The sequence below is a fragment of the Lynx canadensis genome, chromosome C1 (assembly GCF_007474595.2).
Source record: "Lynx canadensis isolate LIC74 chromosome C1, mLynCan4.pri.v2, whole genome shotgun sequence".
NCBI lineage: Eukaryota > Metazoa > Chordata > Mammalia > Carnivora > Felidae > Lynx > Lynx canadensis.
Genome location: NC_044310.1, coordinates 182,599,862 through 182,616,360, shown reverse-complemented (window position 1 = coordinate 182,616,360; position 16,499 = coordinate 182,599,862). Strand labels below are relative to the sequence as shown.

The following is a 16,499-nucleotide window of genomic DNA, read 5'->3' as shown; positions in this document are numbered from 1 at the left end:
TGCTTGGTATACAGTAAGTATACTCCCAAAAGAGTGAGAGCTATTATTACGATGTTTAGTGTCCCAGGAGTAGAAGTTAACAGAAAAATTGATACCTTCTGGTTAGAATGAGCAAGCTTCCTGATAAAGGTGAGTCTTAAAGAATGAACAGAATTTCAAATAGCTGAAGAAGTAAAGACCATTCTCAGCAGATGGAATATGGCATAAGCAAAATGGGAAAGTACTGGTGTTTAAGGAAAAAGTATTTTAGGGTCTGTCATAGTGTTTTCTATGATTCTATAAACAATAGGACAGGTAATTACTTTTCCTAAAGTAATAGTATTTGAGAAGAAACCATTAAGAAAGTATTGAGGGGCGCCTGGGTGGCTCAGTCGGTTGAGCGTCCGACTTCAGCTCAGGTCACAATCTCATGGTTCGTGAGTTCGAGCCCCGCGTCAGGCTCTGGGCTGATGGCTCAGAGCCTGGAGCCTGCTTCTGATTCTGTGTCTCCCTCTCTCTCTGCCCCTCCCCCATTCATGCTCTGTCTCTCTCTGTCTCAAAAATAAATAAACATTAAAAAAAACATTAAAAAAAAAAAAGAAAGTATTGAGTATAAGGCTAAATGACCACTCTTGATTAAAACTGAAAACTGCCAATCAAAAACATTTCTTGGAATTGTTAAAATATTTTATTTATTCAGTTGGTCATGCTTATTTCCTTATCTCTTAGCCAAGGAGTTTTATTGTTGACTCTATCAGAGATGGACTAGTATTAAATGAATACCTGCAGAATGGCTTGATGGTCAGAAATAATTCTGGCATTTTCCATACTAACAGTCTCAAGCATGCTGTGCAGCTCTGAACACCTCCTAGTCAGTTGGTCATTCGAAACCTAAGGTGATATGTACAGCATGTCAGGTCTCTCCAGTAAATAATTTTTTACTTATTAACCATTATTTTTAATGATGGCATAGTATTTCACTCTGTATGTGAACCTAATTTATTTAACCTACCTCCAATTGATATTTCATTAGATAATGCTTTCAGTATTTGGAGTCAACACCCCACATAATTCTAAATCAAAAGGAGAAATTTGTTCATCTGGTGGAGCAAGTGAAGCATTCAATAGTTTCTTCAGAATTCTGGACACTGGTCAGACACAGCACGATATCTACAGAATGGACTTTACAATGTTGATGCCAAGATTATAGAAATTCATTCCCCAATTTAGATGAGCATTCTGAATTGTTTGGCTAATAACACAAAATGTTTTAAGTTATTTCGCTACCAATTACAGTATTCATAAAAGCAAAATATAGGTAATTGTACCATTTCACAAGACAGATCATCCAAACTAAAACAAAATTCTTTTGTACAACAGATCTTTCATACAATTCTGTTGTCTTTTGATATGTAAAATTTGTATTCCTGTGGAAACCATTTATCCTAATTATCAGTTAGTTTTGCAAACTGTATTTGCCACGGATCTTATGTTTTTTTTTTTTAACATGCTGTGGTTTATCTTTATTTATTTTTTAATTTTATTTTTTATTTTTTAAAGGATCTTATCTTTTAATGAACAAGTTCTTCAAGGATGGGGACAAATAACTCTATAGGATCAATTTAAAAAAAATTCAAAAAATGGTAACAAAAAAGAAATGAAAACTTCTCTGGAAAGCCTGAGTGGTATGTATAGTACACAAGTTAGGAACATGTTCAGGAGCACTTTAAAGTTCTAAGTTATACACCAAGAAATACATGGGATAAGACAGAGGTGAATTCTTGAACCTTGAAAAGAACAAGCTAATTTTCTTTGGAGCCAGATTGCTTGAGCTCAAATTATAACTCTGTCACTGATTAGCTATGTTATTAAACCTCTCTGTATATCAACTTCCTTATCTTTAAAATGAGAATAATAAGTTTCTATAGTAGCACTATTGTGAGGATTACAATTTGTTAGTAACATAAGGTGCTTACAATTGTGCCTGGAATGTAGAATGGGTTTGGTAAATGTTAATTACTACTACTACAGCAAAAGTAGCAGTAATAATTTTTATTATTATTTTATAAAAGAACACATTTATTTTGCATTTTCTTTATCATAAAGACAGCACAGCAACATTATGATCCCAACATTGAAGTAACCAAATTGTACTAGCAACAGTTATTTTAAGTGATTAATACTATTTCTTGGCTCTGTGAGAAATAACCTGTTTGCCTACACACACACACACACACACACACACACACACACACACACACACACGTAACATCTGCAAAATTTGGCAATAACCATCCCACAGAAAATAAGTACACATAACTCTACAATCCAGTAAGCATTTATGAGGTTCCTACTGTGCTACTTGTTATAAAAGATACAAGGAAAGTGTAAGACATTGGCCCTGGCACTCAAGCGCTTAGAAGTTCATAGGTCGAGATGAGAACTATATATATTCAATGGGTAAATTATAAAGCAAACAAAGGCAAAGTGTAAATTAGTGCATTATTTAGCAGTATACCTCATATACTGATGTATCATAGAACTTTGGTAATGGGAGATGTAGTTAATGTGATGTTTCATAGATGAAATAGACTTCATGAAAATAAAAAATCTGGATGATGGCAATGGTATGAATTTATATAATCAGGATCAATCGTGGTTCTTTGTTTTTTACTTGAAGAAAATTAAATAACATGTGAAAACTAGAGAAATGCGAACATTTACCTGTGCTTTTTCTGATGGGGAAAAGACAGTTTCTTCAATAAATAGTGTTGGGAAAACTGGATAGGCACATGCAAAAGAATGGGAAACTAGACCATTATTTTGTACCACACATAAAAATTAACTGAAAATGGATCAAAGACTTGAATGTAAGACTTGAAACCAAAAAACTACTGGAAGTAAACATAGATAAGCTTCTGGATATTGGTCTTGGCAAGATTTTTTGGATCTGACATTAAAAGCAAAAGCAACCAAAGTAAAAATAGACAAGTGGGAGCATATCAAACTAAAAAGCACAACAAAGGAAACCATCAACAAAATGAAAAGGCAACCTATTGAACGGGAGAAGATATTTGCAATCATATATTAATATATCTGATAAGGGGTTAATATCCAAAATATAAAGAAATTATACAACTCAATAGCACACCCCAAAAAAATCTGATTAAAAAATGGGTCCAAGATCTGAATAGACATTTTTGAAAAATGTTTATTTTGAGGGGCGCCTGGGTGGCGCAGTCGGTTAAGCGTCCGACTTCAGCCAGGTCACGATCTCGCGGTCCGTGAGTTCGAGCCCCGCATCGGGCTCTGGGCTGATGGCTCAGAGCCTGGAGCCTGTTTCCGATTCTGTGTCTCCCTCTCTCTCTGCCCCTCCCCCGTTCATGCTCTGTCTCTCTCTGTCCCAAAAATAAATAAACATTGAAAAAAAAAATTAAAAAAAAAATGTTTATTTTGAGAGAAAGAGAGCATGGGAGAGGCAGAGAGAGGGGCACAGAGAGAATCTCAAGCAGGCTCCATTCTGTCTGCACAGAGCCCGATGAGGGGCTTTATCTCACAAACACTGAAATCATGACCTGAGCTGAAATCAAGAGTCAGATGCTTAACCAACTAAGCCACCCAGGCACCCCTGAATAGACATTTTTCAAAGACATACAGATAGCCAACAGGTACACGAAAAGATGTTAACATCACTAATCATCAGGGAAACTCAAATCAAAGCCACAATAAGATATCACTTCACATCTGTTAGAAGGGCTATTACCAAAATGACAAGAAATAACAAGTATTGGAGAGGATGTGGAGAAAAGGAACCCTTGTGCACTGTTGGTGGCAATGTAAATTGATACTACCACTGTGCATTACAGTACCGAATTTTCTTAAAAAATTAAATATCAAACTACCATAGGATCCAGCAATTACTCTCTGGGTATTTATCTCAAGAAAAAAAAAAACACTAACTCAAAAAGATATATGAACCCCTATGTTCAGTGCAGCCTTATTTACAATAGACAAGATCGGGAAACAACCTAAATGTCCATCGACAGATAAATGGATAAAGAAAATGTGGTATACATATCGATATTTATTTAGCCACAAAAAAAAGAACTTACTCTTGCTATTTGCAAAAACATGGTGAGACCTTGAATGCATTATACTAAGTGAAATATGTCAGCCAGAGAAAGAAAATACCATATAATCTCATTTACAATATATGTGGAATCTTCAAAAAGCAAAACACCAAAAAACAATACCAAGCTCACAGATACAAAGAGGTAAGTGGCTGCCAGAGACAAGGGAGAGTAAGAGATGGGAGAGAGGTAATAGAGATCAAAAGGCATAAACTTCTAGTTATATAATAAGTGAGTCATAGGGATGTACTGTATAGCATGGTGACTATCGTTAATACTGTACTACATATTTGAAAGTTAAGAGAGTGAATCTTAAAAGTCCTCATCATAAGCAAAAAATTTTTGTGACGACACGTGGTGATGTATGTTAACTAGAATTATCGTGGTGATGATTTTTCAATGTACACAAACACTGAATCATTATGTTGTATACCAGAAATACAATGTTATATGCTAATTATACCTACGGTGTTGGTATGAATTTATATAATTAGGGTTAATCTTGGTTCTTGATTCCTTAATTGAACAAAATTAAATAACCTCTAGAAGTTAGAGATACAATAAGATCTACCTGTGCTTTTTCTGATGTTTCACGAAGGGATAGTATTTCAGTCCTCAAATATGCATTTTCTTCATGTTCCTTGTTGAAAGACATCTGCATATTCTGAGAAAAAACAGTAATCTCTCCTTTTTTACACATAAGAACTATTACATATATCTCTACCAAAATACATGTTCTGTATTTTAGTATGAGTTCAGGTTCTAGTGCTTCCTTCAGCAGCACATATACCAGTGCAAATTCTAATGATCAATATAGACAAGTGTCTTACAAAGAATTTTTAAAAATCTTGGTATCTTCAACTCCCAAACTTCTTTTTAAACAAATTATAAAAGCTGTTTACAAAATGTTCTCATACTGAGTTTCAAACTAGAAAGAATTTGCCTAAAACCATAATGTAAATATTTACTTAGCATCCTTAAGAAAATTCTGCTAAGGTGAATATTTTTCCCTAAGCAGTAAGATCTTGTGATTTTCTTTATTTTCCATTAAAAAAAATTTTAAATATTTTTTTGAGAGAGACAGAGTGCGAGCAGGGGAGGGGCAGAGAGAGAGGAGACACAGAATCCGAAGCAGGCTCGACTCTGAGCTGTCAGCACAGACCCTGACATGGGTTCTCTGCCCCTCTCCTGCTCGCTCGCTCTCTCTTTCAAAAATAATAAACATTAGAAATTTTTTCCATTAAAAAAACAAATAATAAAATAAAATAAAATAAAATAAAATAAAATAAAATAAAATAAGGGAGAAAGGTGGCAGGGATGGGAGTTGTGGGTTGGGCTTTCCCTAACAGGTAGTAACTGAAATGGGGCAGGATAAGTCCTCCCCCTACAAAGACAGAATCACTCCCTTTTGAGAAGCATCTCAAGATTTAAACATCACATAATACAGGATGAGACAGAACCCAGAAAAAATTACTCCAAACAGGATTAAGATTTATTTAGAAATGAATTAAGATATAAAAGTTACAATATTTCCTGTTTTTCATTTTTTATTGTGGTAAAATATAAATAACAAAATTTACCATTTTAATCATTTTTAAGTGTATAGTTCACTTAAAAATATTTAAGTGTTAAGTTCAGTGGCATTAAGTATATTCACATTGTTGTGCAGCCATCACTATCACTAGTATTTCTTACATTTTATAAAAAACTTTCCTTTTAACAATTAGTTGCCAATAAGCAGAAGATGCAGCTAAGTCTCACTATTTTTGCTAATTCATCTTTTTTCAAACCATATTAACCTGCCTGAAATGATTTCTTAATACCCAGTTTGCAACAGGACTGAATATACAACTTATTTATACTGCAACTTTTTTTTAATAAAAATTTTAGGAGAATCAGAAGAACTGTAAACCAGGGGTACTTGGGTGGCTCAGCTGGTTAAGCCTCTGCCTCTCGATTTCCGCCCAGGTCATGATCTCACGGTTTGTCAGGCTCCGTGCTGACAGTGCGGAGCCTGTTTGGGGTTCTCTCTCTCCCTCTCTCTCTGCAACACCCCCCCCCCCACACACACACACACAATATAATAAAAAAAACTTAAAAAAAAAAAAAAAAGGAACTGTAAACCAACACGAGTAAGGAGATACTCCTTAGTGAAGAGAGGAAAGATCACCTCTGAACTCTACAACCTCAAAACTTACCTTATTTTCTTCAGCCAACTTGGAAATGAGGTCATCTCTAGAAACTAAAAACAAAGAGTCCACATAACTACGATAATAACTTACTACAACTAAACTGAGATCAACACATTACCTTTTCCCTGAGCTTTCCTTTTTTTTTTTTTTTTTTTTTAATTTTTTTTTTTTCTCAACGTTTTTATTTATTTTTGGGACAGAGAGAGACAGAGCATGAACGGGGGAGGGGCAGAGAGAGAGGGAGACACAGAATCGAAACAGGCTCCAGGCTCCGAGCCATCCGCCCAGAGCCTGACGCGGGGCTCGAACTCCCGGACCGCGAGATCGTGACCTGGCTGAAGTCGGACGCTTAACCGACTGCGCCACCCAGGCGCCCCACCTTTTTTTTTTTTAATATGTTGTGGAAATGAGGAGAATGCAAGTATTTCTACTATATTTTAATAGAGTGGAAAATAAATAATGAAATTATCAAGAAAATAGTCCACAGTCATGTGCTATAGTAAATGAGGTCATATTTTACTCCATGATGCGTCTGAGGGATTTTAAGCTGGAGAGGCACAGGATCAAAAGCTGTGTTAGAATATTCTAACAGAGGCTCCATAAGGAAAAGAGGAGTTTAGTAGCTGTTGTAGTACTCAAAGTATAAAACAATGAAACCTGGCTCTAAGGGATTGGCAATGGAGATGCAGAGGGAAAACACACTCATGAAATAACAAGCAGGGAGAACTGTCAGGACTCAGTGGCTGCCTGGTGGGGTAAAGGCAATAGATAAGTCAAGGAGATTAGCTAGTGTCCATATGTCAGCAATGGGGTGGGAGGCAGACTCTTCAACAAAATAGGGAACACAGGGTAAGGGGCAAGTTCAGGGGACAGAATGAGTAAGAATGACTGCAATAGATAAGTATTCACATGTGTTTTGAGATATGTTGAGTTGATAGTAAGATACTATCTGGAGAAGGAAGATGATTTGTGTGGAAAAGAAAGATGTGAAACCACCCAGAGAGAATACAGTGATAATAAAACCAAACAGAAATAGGAACAGTTTGGCATTATATATTGGTAGCCCAAAGTAAACTTCCCTGAGAGCAATGTTTTGGTTTCATGAACAATTCACAAAGATCAGTTTTGTTTCACTTAAATATTCTAAACCCAGAAAATTACAAAACATATAACTCACATTTTATGTAGAATATACTCAGAAAAACTATGCTTTTTGAATGAATAAGTCCAGGACTCATTTCAAATAGAGTAAATGCTAATTTAAAATATGTGAAGGATAAAAAGGATACCCATAAGATCTCTTCTAATAATTCCTCGATCAAGTTAAGAATGAAAGGAGAATGTTTATCTTACTTGGAAGAATAATTTAAGCACTTTAATTAGTGGGTGTGTATATAAATGTTTATTGCTAATAAACAATTACATTTTTAAATTCATTACAGCAAATATACAAAGGCATTCCGTTTACTCATCTAGTTAGTTTAACTATTTGTACCTTATAGTAATCAAATTGCATGCATGTAAGGAGTCTACTATTCAGTAAGAAGCACATGGTTGGTACTCAGGCAGGCTTCTTTTCCTCGTGTTACTTTTAATTACTGTTGTATAATTGTTATATTTTAATGGTCTTTCATATGTTCTTTACGAAATTCGAAACTACAGCATTAATCCAATGAGAGATAACATTAAAAAATTACTGACAGAAAGATCTGTGTTTTAGTTCCAGCTATACTATTTGCAGTGGATCCTTGGATACAGATCTTTTTATTCTTCTACAGAATGGAGTATATTTTCTTATCTTCTCACAAGGTTGTAAGGTTCAAATGAGATAATGTGGCAGCACCATAAAATATAATATGTATTTTTGTAGTCCCAGTCACAAGAAGACAAAAAATTATCTTGGGGCCTTATCAGTGAGAGCTCCCCAGAGTAATTCACTACTTAACAACTATTAGGAAAAAGAGTACTTTCTGTTAAAAGCAGTAGGTCAAAACATTGAATGATTACTCTTTGCTGTATGCTTTTTATAATTTTCATTTCCCTTTTGGTATTCCCTACCCTCATTACAGCCAGATACAGAAGGCACACTGGCAGGAACACTGCGTTTAGAGTTAGAAGACACAGGTTCAGGCCTCACTTCACCATTTATTCGCTTTAACTTTGGGAAGTATGGATAGTTTTGCATGTTGCATGCGATCATTTATGTGAAAGCCTTAGGTAAACCATGAAGTGTTATTCATGTGGGGCCATGCACCATAATTCTTTGTGATCTATTTGATACTGTCTGAAAATTGCTTTACAACTATATATTAACAACAGTAAATATGGTAAGGGCTCAGGGGCTGGAAGAATTTTGATTCTGAACAACATGGGACCAAATCTAGACTCATCCATTTCCTAGCTCAATCACCTGTAAGGACTCTGTTAACTCATCTGTAAAATGAGGACTTTAAGCTCTAAGGTAACTTACAACCATCCACTGCTACAAATTCAGGACAATAGACTGGTAACCTGAAAAATGGAGAGTCTGACATGATAAATGGCTAGAATCAGTAGATAAGCAAATATCAAAGGCCTTAATTCCTTATTAATATTCTAGTATCCAATAGTCAATCTAGATTTCTAGAAACCCAATGTTCCTAAGTCCACAAACACTTAAATAGACCTGAAAAAAAAATCTAAATAGAGAATAGTTCACAGTTAAGAGGATCAAATTCTATTTTATTACCAGCACTCTTTTTTTTCTCCCCGTGCCACAGACAGAAAGGAAATCAGCAATTTTTTATATTCAGTCTGTGGTAAATATTGGTAACGGTCACTTCAAAAATTTGGGATCTTAAGAGTTTTTGCATGAAATCTCAAAAAAACTAACAAATGTAATTTCTAGCACCTATTTTCATACTTAGATTAGACTTGAGCTGTGAGATAGTAGTCTCCAACTCTCTTTTTTTCTGTTGCTCCTGTGCCAGTAGTTCTTGGGTGGTCTGTATATGACTGCGTAGGGCAATGCAGTTTTGCTGCAAAATTTGCACCTGGAATGTAGAAGAAAAACTCCTTTCTTTAAGGTACAAATTTCTACCCGACTACCTTACAGTAAGGAACATTTTCAAATCTTAACATCACTAGAGGGAAAAGTTTCTAGGTCACGGTTAAAGATCCCAACAGGATGCAGTGTTTCACAGTAGGGCCATCCAGCACAACTTTCTATGCATTCTCCCACCACAGCAGTCACCAGTGACAAATGACTGCTGAAAACTTGAAATGTGGCCAGAGTGAGTGAGGAATTGAATTAATTTTAACTAATTTAAATAGCCATATGTGGCTAGTGGCTACTATACTGGTAGTGTAAGTAATAAATTATCATTTACAAATTTTTTAAGTAGGATCTTTTTCATAATTAATTCTGTTATGAAGGACAGCCACTGGTTAAAATAGTAAAGATTATGTAATCCAATTACAGGTATTAGAATTTGGAACTACTAATTAATTTCCTTCAATACTTAGAATTGAATAGTCTAAATTACATGTAGGTATGTTGAATAATACAGGCAAAAATTTAGTAAATCTAGAGAAAATTAGCAAAACCATAGGGTTCAAGGTATGTCAGCTTTCTCTTTTGGTTTCACTTCCTTGACACAAATAAGGAGAGAAAAATCTACCTGTTTCCGTTCCACCTCCACTGTTGATTCCATTTCTTGTATTTTGAATAGCATAGCTGATCCAGATTTCTCAAGAGATTCCCTGAGGTTCTTCTCCTGAGACAGCTGTCTCCTTAGCTACAGAGAAAGTTGCAGTTAGGCAAGACCAAGGGAACATGACAGCAGTTTGCCAAAGATCAAAGTCACCAAGAAAAGTTTACCAGACACTTTGCCATCTTACTCCCATTCTTTGTTCATTTATGACTACTCAGGAACATGCTTTTGTTTCCCCCTAAGGGATAAACTACTAAGAAATGAGGCGTCAAATCTGTTGCCCTTGTCTTCCCATTGTATAAGTCTTTTTTCCAAATTGTGGGTCAAGACGCATTAGTAAGCTGCAAGCAGCACTTGAAAAAGGGAAAAAAATATCAGAGTACACAGCATGTAGTAAGGAAGGGTAAGTAATGCTTCATGAAATGTCTGTATTATTTATGTATGGTGCTATGGTATAAAATATACATCTTACAATGGACTATTACCAAAAAGAAGACTGAAAAACACTATTATCATACCTTAGTACATGTACTTTCTGTATTTCCTGGCTTTCATTTTTAAGTCTCATTTTTCTGTATTTCATTATTTCATCTATATATTTTTTATCCCATAATATTATAAACATACTTCTAAAAGCTGTTCCAATTCTGTTTTGGAATTTAAAGGTCTAAACAAATAATAAAGTAACTTAAGTAGCAGATAAACTACCACTCAAGAATTGGGGTATACTGACTTTGTTTCTCTCAATAAATGAAGAGTCAGATAAAGATACAAAAGAATCTCTTTTATCATGAAGTAAAGAGAACCTTTTTTAAAAAATATAATTTATTGTTAAATTGGCTTCCATACAACAGCCAGTGCTCATCCCAACAAGTGCCCTCCTCAATGCCCATCACCCACCTTTCCCTGTCCCCCACCCCCCTCATCAACCCTCAGTTTTCTCTCTGTATTTAAGAGTCTCTTATGGTTTGCCCCCCTCCCTCTCTAACTTTTTTTTTTCCTCTTCCCTTTCCCCATGGTCTTCTGTTAAGTTTCTCAAGATCCACATGAGTGAAAACATATGGTATTTGTCTTTCTCTGACTTATTTCACTTAGCATAATACCCTCCAGTTCCATCCACATTGCTGCTAATGGCAGGATTTCATTCTTTCTCATTGCCAAGTAGTATTCCATTGTATATATAAACCACATCTTCTTTATCCATTCATCAGTTGATGGACATTTAGGCTTTCCATAATTTGGCTACTGTTGAAATCACTGCTATAAACATTGGGGTACATGTGCCCCTATGCATCAGCAGTCCTGTATCCCTTGGGTAAATTCCTAGCAGTGCTATTGCTAGGTCATAGGGTAGTTCTATTTTTAGTTTTTTGAGGAACCTCCACACTGTTTTCCAAAGCGGCTACACCAGTTTGCATTCCCACCAACAGGGCAAGAGGGTTCCTGTTTCTCCACAGCCCTGCCAGCATCTATAGTCTCCTGATTTGTTCATTTTTAGCCACTCTGACTGGTGTGAGGTGGTACCTCAGTGTGGCTTTGATTTGTATTTCCCTGATGATGAGTGACGTTGAGCATCAATCGTTTCATGTGTCTGTTGGCCATCAGGATGAACCTTTTTTTTTTTTTTTTTAATGCTTATTTATTTTTGAGACAGAGAGAGAGACAGAGTGCAAGCGAGGGATGGGCAGAGTGACAGAAAGGGAGACACGGAATCTGAAGCAGCCCCAGGCTCTGAGTTGTCAGCACAGAGACCGACATGGGGCTTGAACCCATGAGCCATGAGATCATGATCTGAGCCGAAGTCAGACTTAACTGACTGAGTCAACCAGGCACCCCTGCAAAGAGACCCTTTTAAACTTAAATAGGATTTGCAAAATGCTATTCCTTTTGCGAAGTGATGTTAAGTTAAAAGAAATTCTATTTTTGAGCCCCAGTGAAGATGACTTAAAAGAAATTCTATTTTAAGCCCCAGTAAAGAGGACTTTATAGCCCTTCCCGAAACTGCACATATTTTATATGTATTTTCTCTATGAATGACATATTTCATAATGTTTAAAAAGTTTCTAAAAACAGTTGAAAGACATGAAAAGTGTGTTGGCATGAAACTGTTATAAGACAGCCCATTTTGGAGTTGTTTTATTAATATGCTTAATCATACCCCTAATAAACATTTAGGTTTTTCCAGTTTTTCACTATTCTAAATATTGTTCTGCTAAACATGCTTGTGAATAAATCTTTCACTGCATTTCTATTTCCTCTGGATAAATTCCTACAAGAGGAATCACTAGATTAAAGGTATAAATAATTTTTAGACCTTTGATATATTTGATATATAATTTTCCTTCAGATATTAGCCACCTATCAATAGCATTAATAAATCCCATCAGTAGTATGTATTATTATTTTCTTAAATCTTTGCTAATTTAATAAATGAAAAATAACATCTTGACAGTTTTTCATTTCTCTGGTTACTATTGAGGTTAAATATGTTCTAATACGGTTATAAGCTCTGTACATGTTCTGACCTGTTAGTTGACCACTGTTTTTGTTTTTTCATATTGTTTGTCTTTTTTTAGCCAATTTTAAGTTCTTTAAAAGGTAAGATTATTAACTCTATCTAGTTTTGCTGGGTTTTATTAGTTTTGCTTTTGCTCTTTTTAAATGTAGAATTTTTAATTCTTATGTGGTCAAATCTATCCTACTTTTTATAATTCTGTCCCTTCAAGTTTAGAAATTCCTTCTATATCAGTTAAGTATTACAATCTTATGTAAGAATGAGCCATAGTTTTTGGTTTTGGCTATATTAATAATCTGATACTAACTATACTGTCAGATTATAATTATTTTGTTACATTCAGTAGATTGCTGCATTTTTCTAAGTTCTGGATCAAATTATATAGTATAATATACTCAAGATCTAATTTAAGTCCTTTGTAGAGCAAATTTTTTTCTTAATGTTTGCTTATTTATTTGTGAGAGAGAGAGGGAAAGAAAACGAGTTAGGGAGAGAGGGAGAGAATCCCAAGCAGACTCAGTGCTGTCAGCACAAAGCCCAACACGGCTCAGTCTCATGAACTGTGAGATCATGACCTGAGCTGAAATTAAGAGTTGGATGCTTAACCAACTAAGCCACACAAGGGCCCCTAGAGGAAATCTTTATTTGATAATTATACTACTGAGGTATTTCTGAAGCATTATTAAAAGCTATTAGCTTTATGTTTATCAGAACTAGATTTTATATATTTTATCTCTTAGGAAGATATATACCACATTTATTCTGTCTTTATACAGCCCTCTGATCTGGGCTAACCTGTATTCCTCCAAATTACTCCAATGAAGCTCTAACAGTAGTATCTCAAATGTTACTGTATTTAGAGACAGGGCCTTTAAAGAGGTGATAAACTATAATGACACTGTTAGGGTGGGCCCTAATCCAACCTGAACGGTGTCCTTCTAAGACAAGGAAATTGGGACACATAAACAGATATCAGGGATGTATATGCACAAAGAAAAGACCATTTGAGGACACAGTAAGAAGGCAGCCATCTGCAAGTCAAGTAGAGAAGCCTCAGGAGAAACCAAAAACCTACTGACATCTTGCTCTTGGACTTCAAATCGCCAGAAATATTTTAAGAAATTTCTGTTGTTAAGCCACCCAGTCCGTGGTACTACTTTGTTACTGCAGCACTAGCAAGCTATTAAACCCATTCTGCTCGAATATGAAAATGCATTTTGACTAGGACAGTCCTATGGGTTCTTGACAGGGTTCAATAAAAACTCAAGATTTTATCTTGAAATAAGATTGTCTTATACCAGAAATAGCAGAAATAAGACTGTCTTAATAAAAACTAATAATAAATGGTAATCACTGATAATCTTTTAAACAAATGGTGCTGGAACAACTGGACATACACACACTAAGAATCTAGATACAAACTTCACATCATTAATTCAAAATGTATTGATGAGGGACCATAAGGCAAGCTGAGGGCCAAGCACAAGTTAGCACAATCAACTTCCCCTCTCCCCCCATCTCAGGGTGTGTGACATTCCTCAGGCACTCCTGGCTGCCCAATAACAAAGGAAAGGACAGAAAACAAAAGGTTAAACTGATAATCTCCATCAGTTTACAAATATCTCATCAATAGCCTCATCAGGAACTTCCTACTATCTTAATGATAATGCTTTGCTACAGGGAAAAATAACCTTAGCTTGACAATAAATAGGTAGGCCTCCAGTAATCTGTAAATCCTCTTCAGCATATGGAAATCCCTTTAAGAAACTTCCTCTGGACTTTACCTTCCTCCAGACTCCACAATATATAAATCAGTCACTCTGCACAACCCCAGTGCAGCTCTTTCTGCCCACAGGTCCTGTCCCTGTGCTTTGATAAAATCACCTTTTTGCACCAAAGACGTCTTCAAGAATTCTTTCTTGGCCATTGGCTCTGAACCCCCAACACCCTAAAATCCCAGCATTTGGTGCCTGAACACAGGGCTGATTCTTTTCATCTGGATTCTGAGTTTCAGTGCAAAGTTGCTGAGTACTTTCTCTTTTCCTCCTTTACTTTAATTTCAGAGGCTTTTCAAGGAGTATCATCTTACTGGAACACTTTGCTGTTGATTGCTCAGGCTGCAATCCTCTAGCCCATGACTATAGGGAGGAGAAAGCCTGCCTTCTGGCTGGAAGTTAGTACCCTGGCTGGGATGGTAACGAGACCCAGAAACTTGATGCCTTCTCTTATTCCTGTCCTTATACAAAGTTGTCTGTATTGAGCACAGGACAGCCACCTAGATGGCTGCCAATCTTAAGACTCCCGTGTGAGGTTTCCTCCTCACTGGTCTAATGTGATCCCCTCCACATCTCTGGTCTAGCCACTTCTGGCCACGTGACCTCCACTGGGAGGTGGCCAAAATCAGTACCCGAATGAATTAAAACCCAACAGGGACCATTTTCTAGGGAAGTTGGCTGTGAAGACTGTATGTGTTTGAATGTCACTTAAAGCATGACGGATTTCTATCTTTACTGTTTTTAGTCAATGTCCTCTACTAACTACCTAAATTACAAAATTGGGTAATTGCCTCTTGTAAAACTTTTCTAGTGTTTTCCATGGGTTAAAAACAGCAGTTTTCCTCAAGAAACTAAAACATAGCTTCTGTGGCATGCTCTTCAAAGATCAGGTAAACCAAGGCATGACAATCAGGGCATGTTCTTCAAGGCACGGCCTTTTAGGGCATAGCCTTCAGGGTATGGTATTTCGGTCCATACACCGGGCACCCATTTGTAGCCTAGGATGCAACAGGGAAGTGGAAGGATGCTGGCATCCCTTCCACTGGGGGCCCTTTATGGGGCCTTCCAGGGGAGTATTGCCCTCAGTGGCAAGGCAATATTGTGGCCATAGTGATTTCATTCGAGGGATGCCTCAGGTCGCTTTGACACCTCAGGAACCTCTGACATATCCTATGTGTGGGACGCCACCCAGGTGTCAGGGGATTTTTTAGTAATGGTCCTTCCCTACTTGTCTGGGAACATGGGAACTTCTTCTACAGTCCTCAAGGACTCTTCCTTGGGATGCCCTTTTAGCCCACTGGAAATAATTCGGATTGCAAAATTTAAGAAAGGACTGATCTCCTGTAATATTGCATGGCCTTAGTAGGATTTAACAGATCTCTCCTGCAGGAAATAGGGCAAATAAATGGAGTTACCCTAGGTCCAGGCCTTCATGACTCTAAATCAGGACCTGGAGCTAAAGGTCTCTTGCAGAATGTGTTTGGCCCAAACATGTTTGACTAGGAAACTCCCTCCTGACAAACTGTATGTCTAAACAGGCCTCCTCCTGATAGAACTCAGGTTTCTGAAAGAAAGACAGGCCATCCCTAACAAAAGGGACATAGACTTTTTCTTACTGTTCTTCCTCCTAATAGATGTGAGGGCTTCTCCCTCATTTATTTCCTGGGTTAATGGCTATGACAATTAGAGCCCCTCCAGCACTCCAAAACCCCATCAGTATCACAGATCTAAATGTAAAATGCAAAATTATAAGATTTCTGTGGGGTGCCTCAGTGACTCAGTCAGTTAAGTGTGCAATTCTTGGTTTTAGCTCAGGTCACGATCTTGCAGTTTGTGAGTTTGAGCCCCACATCAGGCTCGGTGCTGACAGCAAGGAACCTGTGTGGGATTCTGCATCTCCTTCTCTCTGCCCCCCACCCCACCCCCGCCACTTGCTCTCTAAATACATACACACATACACAAACAAGCATTTAAAAGCTATACAGCTTCCAAAAATTACACAGGAGAAAAATCTTGGCGATGTTGGGTTCAGTGATGACTTAGTAGATTTAACACCAGAGTATAATCTCCAAAAGAAAAAAAAGTTAAGTTGGACTTCATTAAAATTAAAAGCTTCTGCTCTGCAAAAGATAAGCTACAGAAGGGGAGAAAAATTGCAAAACATGTATTTGATACAGGACTAATACCCAAAATACACAAAGAACTCTTGAAACTCA

The 16,499-nt window shown here is 36.7% G+C and overlaps 1 protein-coding gene across 1 annotated transcript in view; it reads right to left on the bottom strand.

The window, feature by feature from the left end:
• The window catches only part of CCDC150 (coiled-coil domain containing 150), a 102,900-nt gene that overhangs the window by 71,909 nt on the left and 14,492 nt on the right, over positions 1–16,499 (bottom strand). Inside the window, exons 6-10 of the mRNA XM_030325317.1 lie at positions 9,961–10,077; positions 9,204–9,333; positions 6,308–6,351; positions 4,681–4,773; positions 763–870 (exon numbers count right to left, since the gene is read on the bottom strand). Coding sequence (XP_030181177.1) covers positions 763–870; positions 4,681–4,773; positions 6,308–6,351; positions 9,204–9,333; positions 9,961–10,077 — 492 coding nt within the window. The remainder of the gene's footprint in view (positions 1–762; positions 871–4,680; positions 4,774–6,307; positions 6,352–9,203; positions 9,334–9,960; positions 10,078–16,499) is intronic.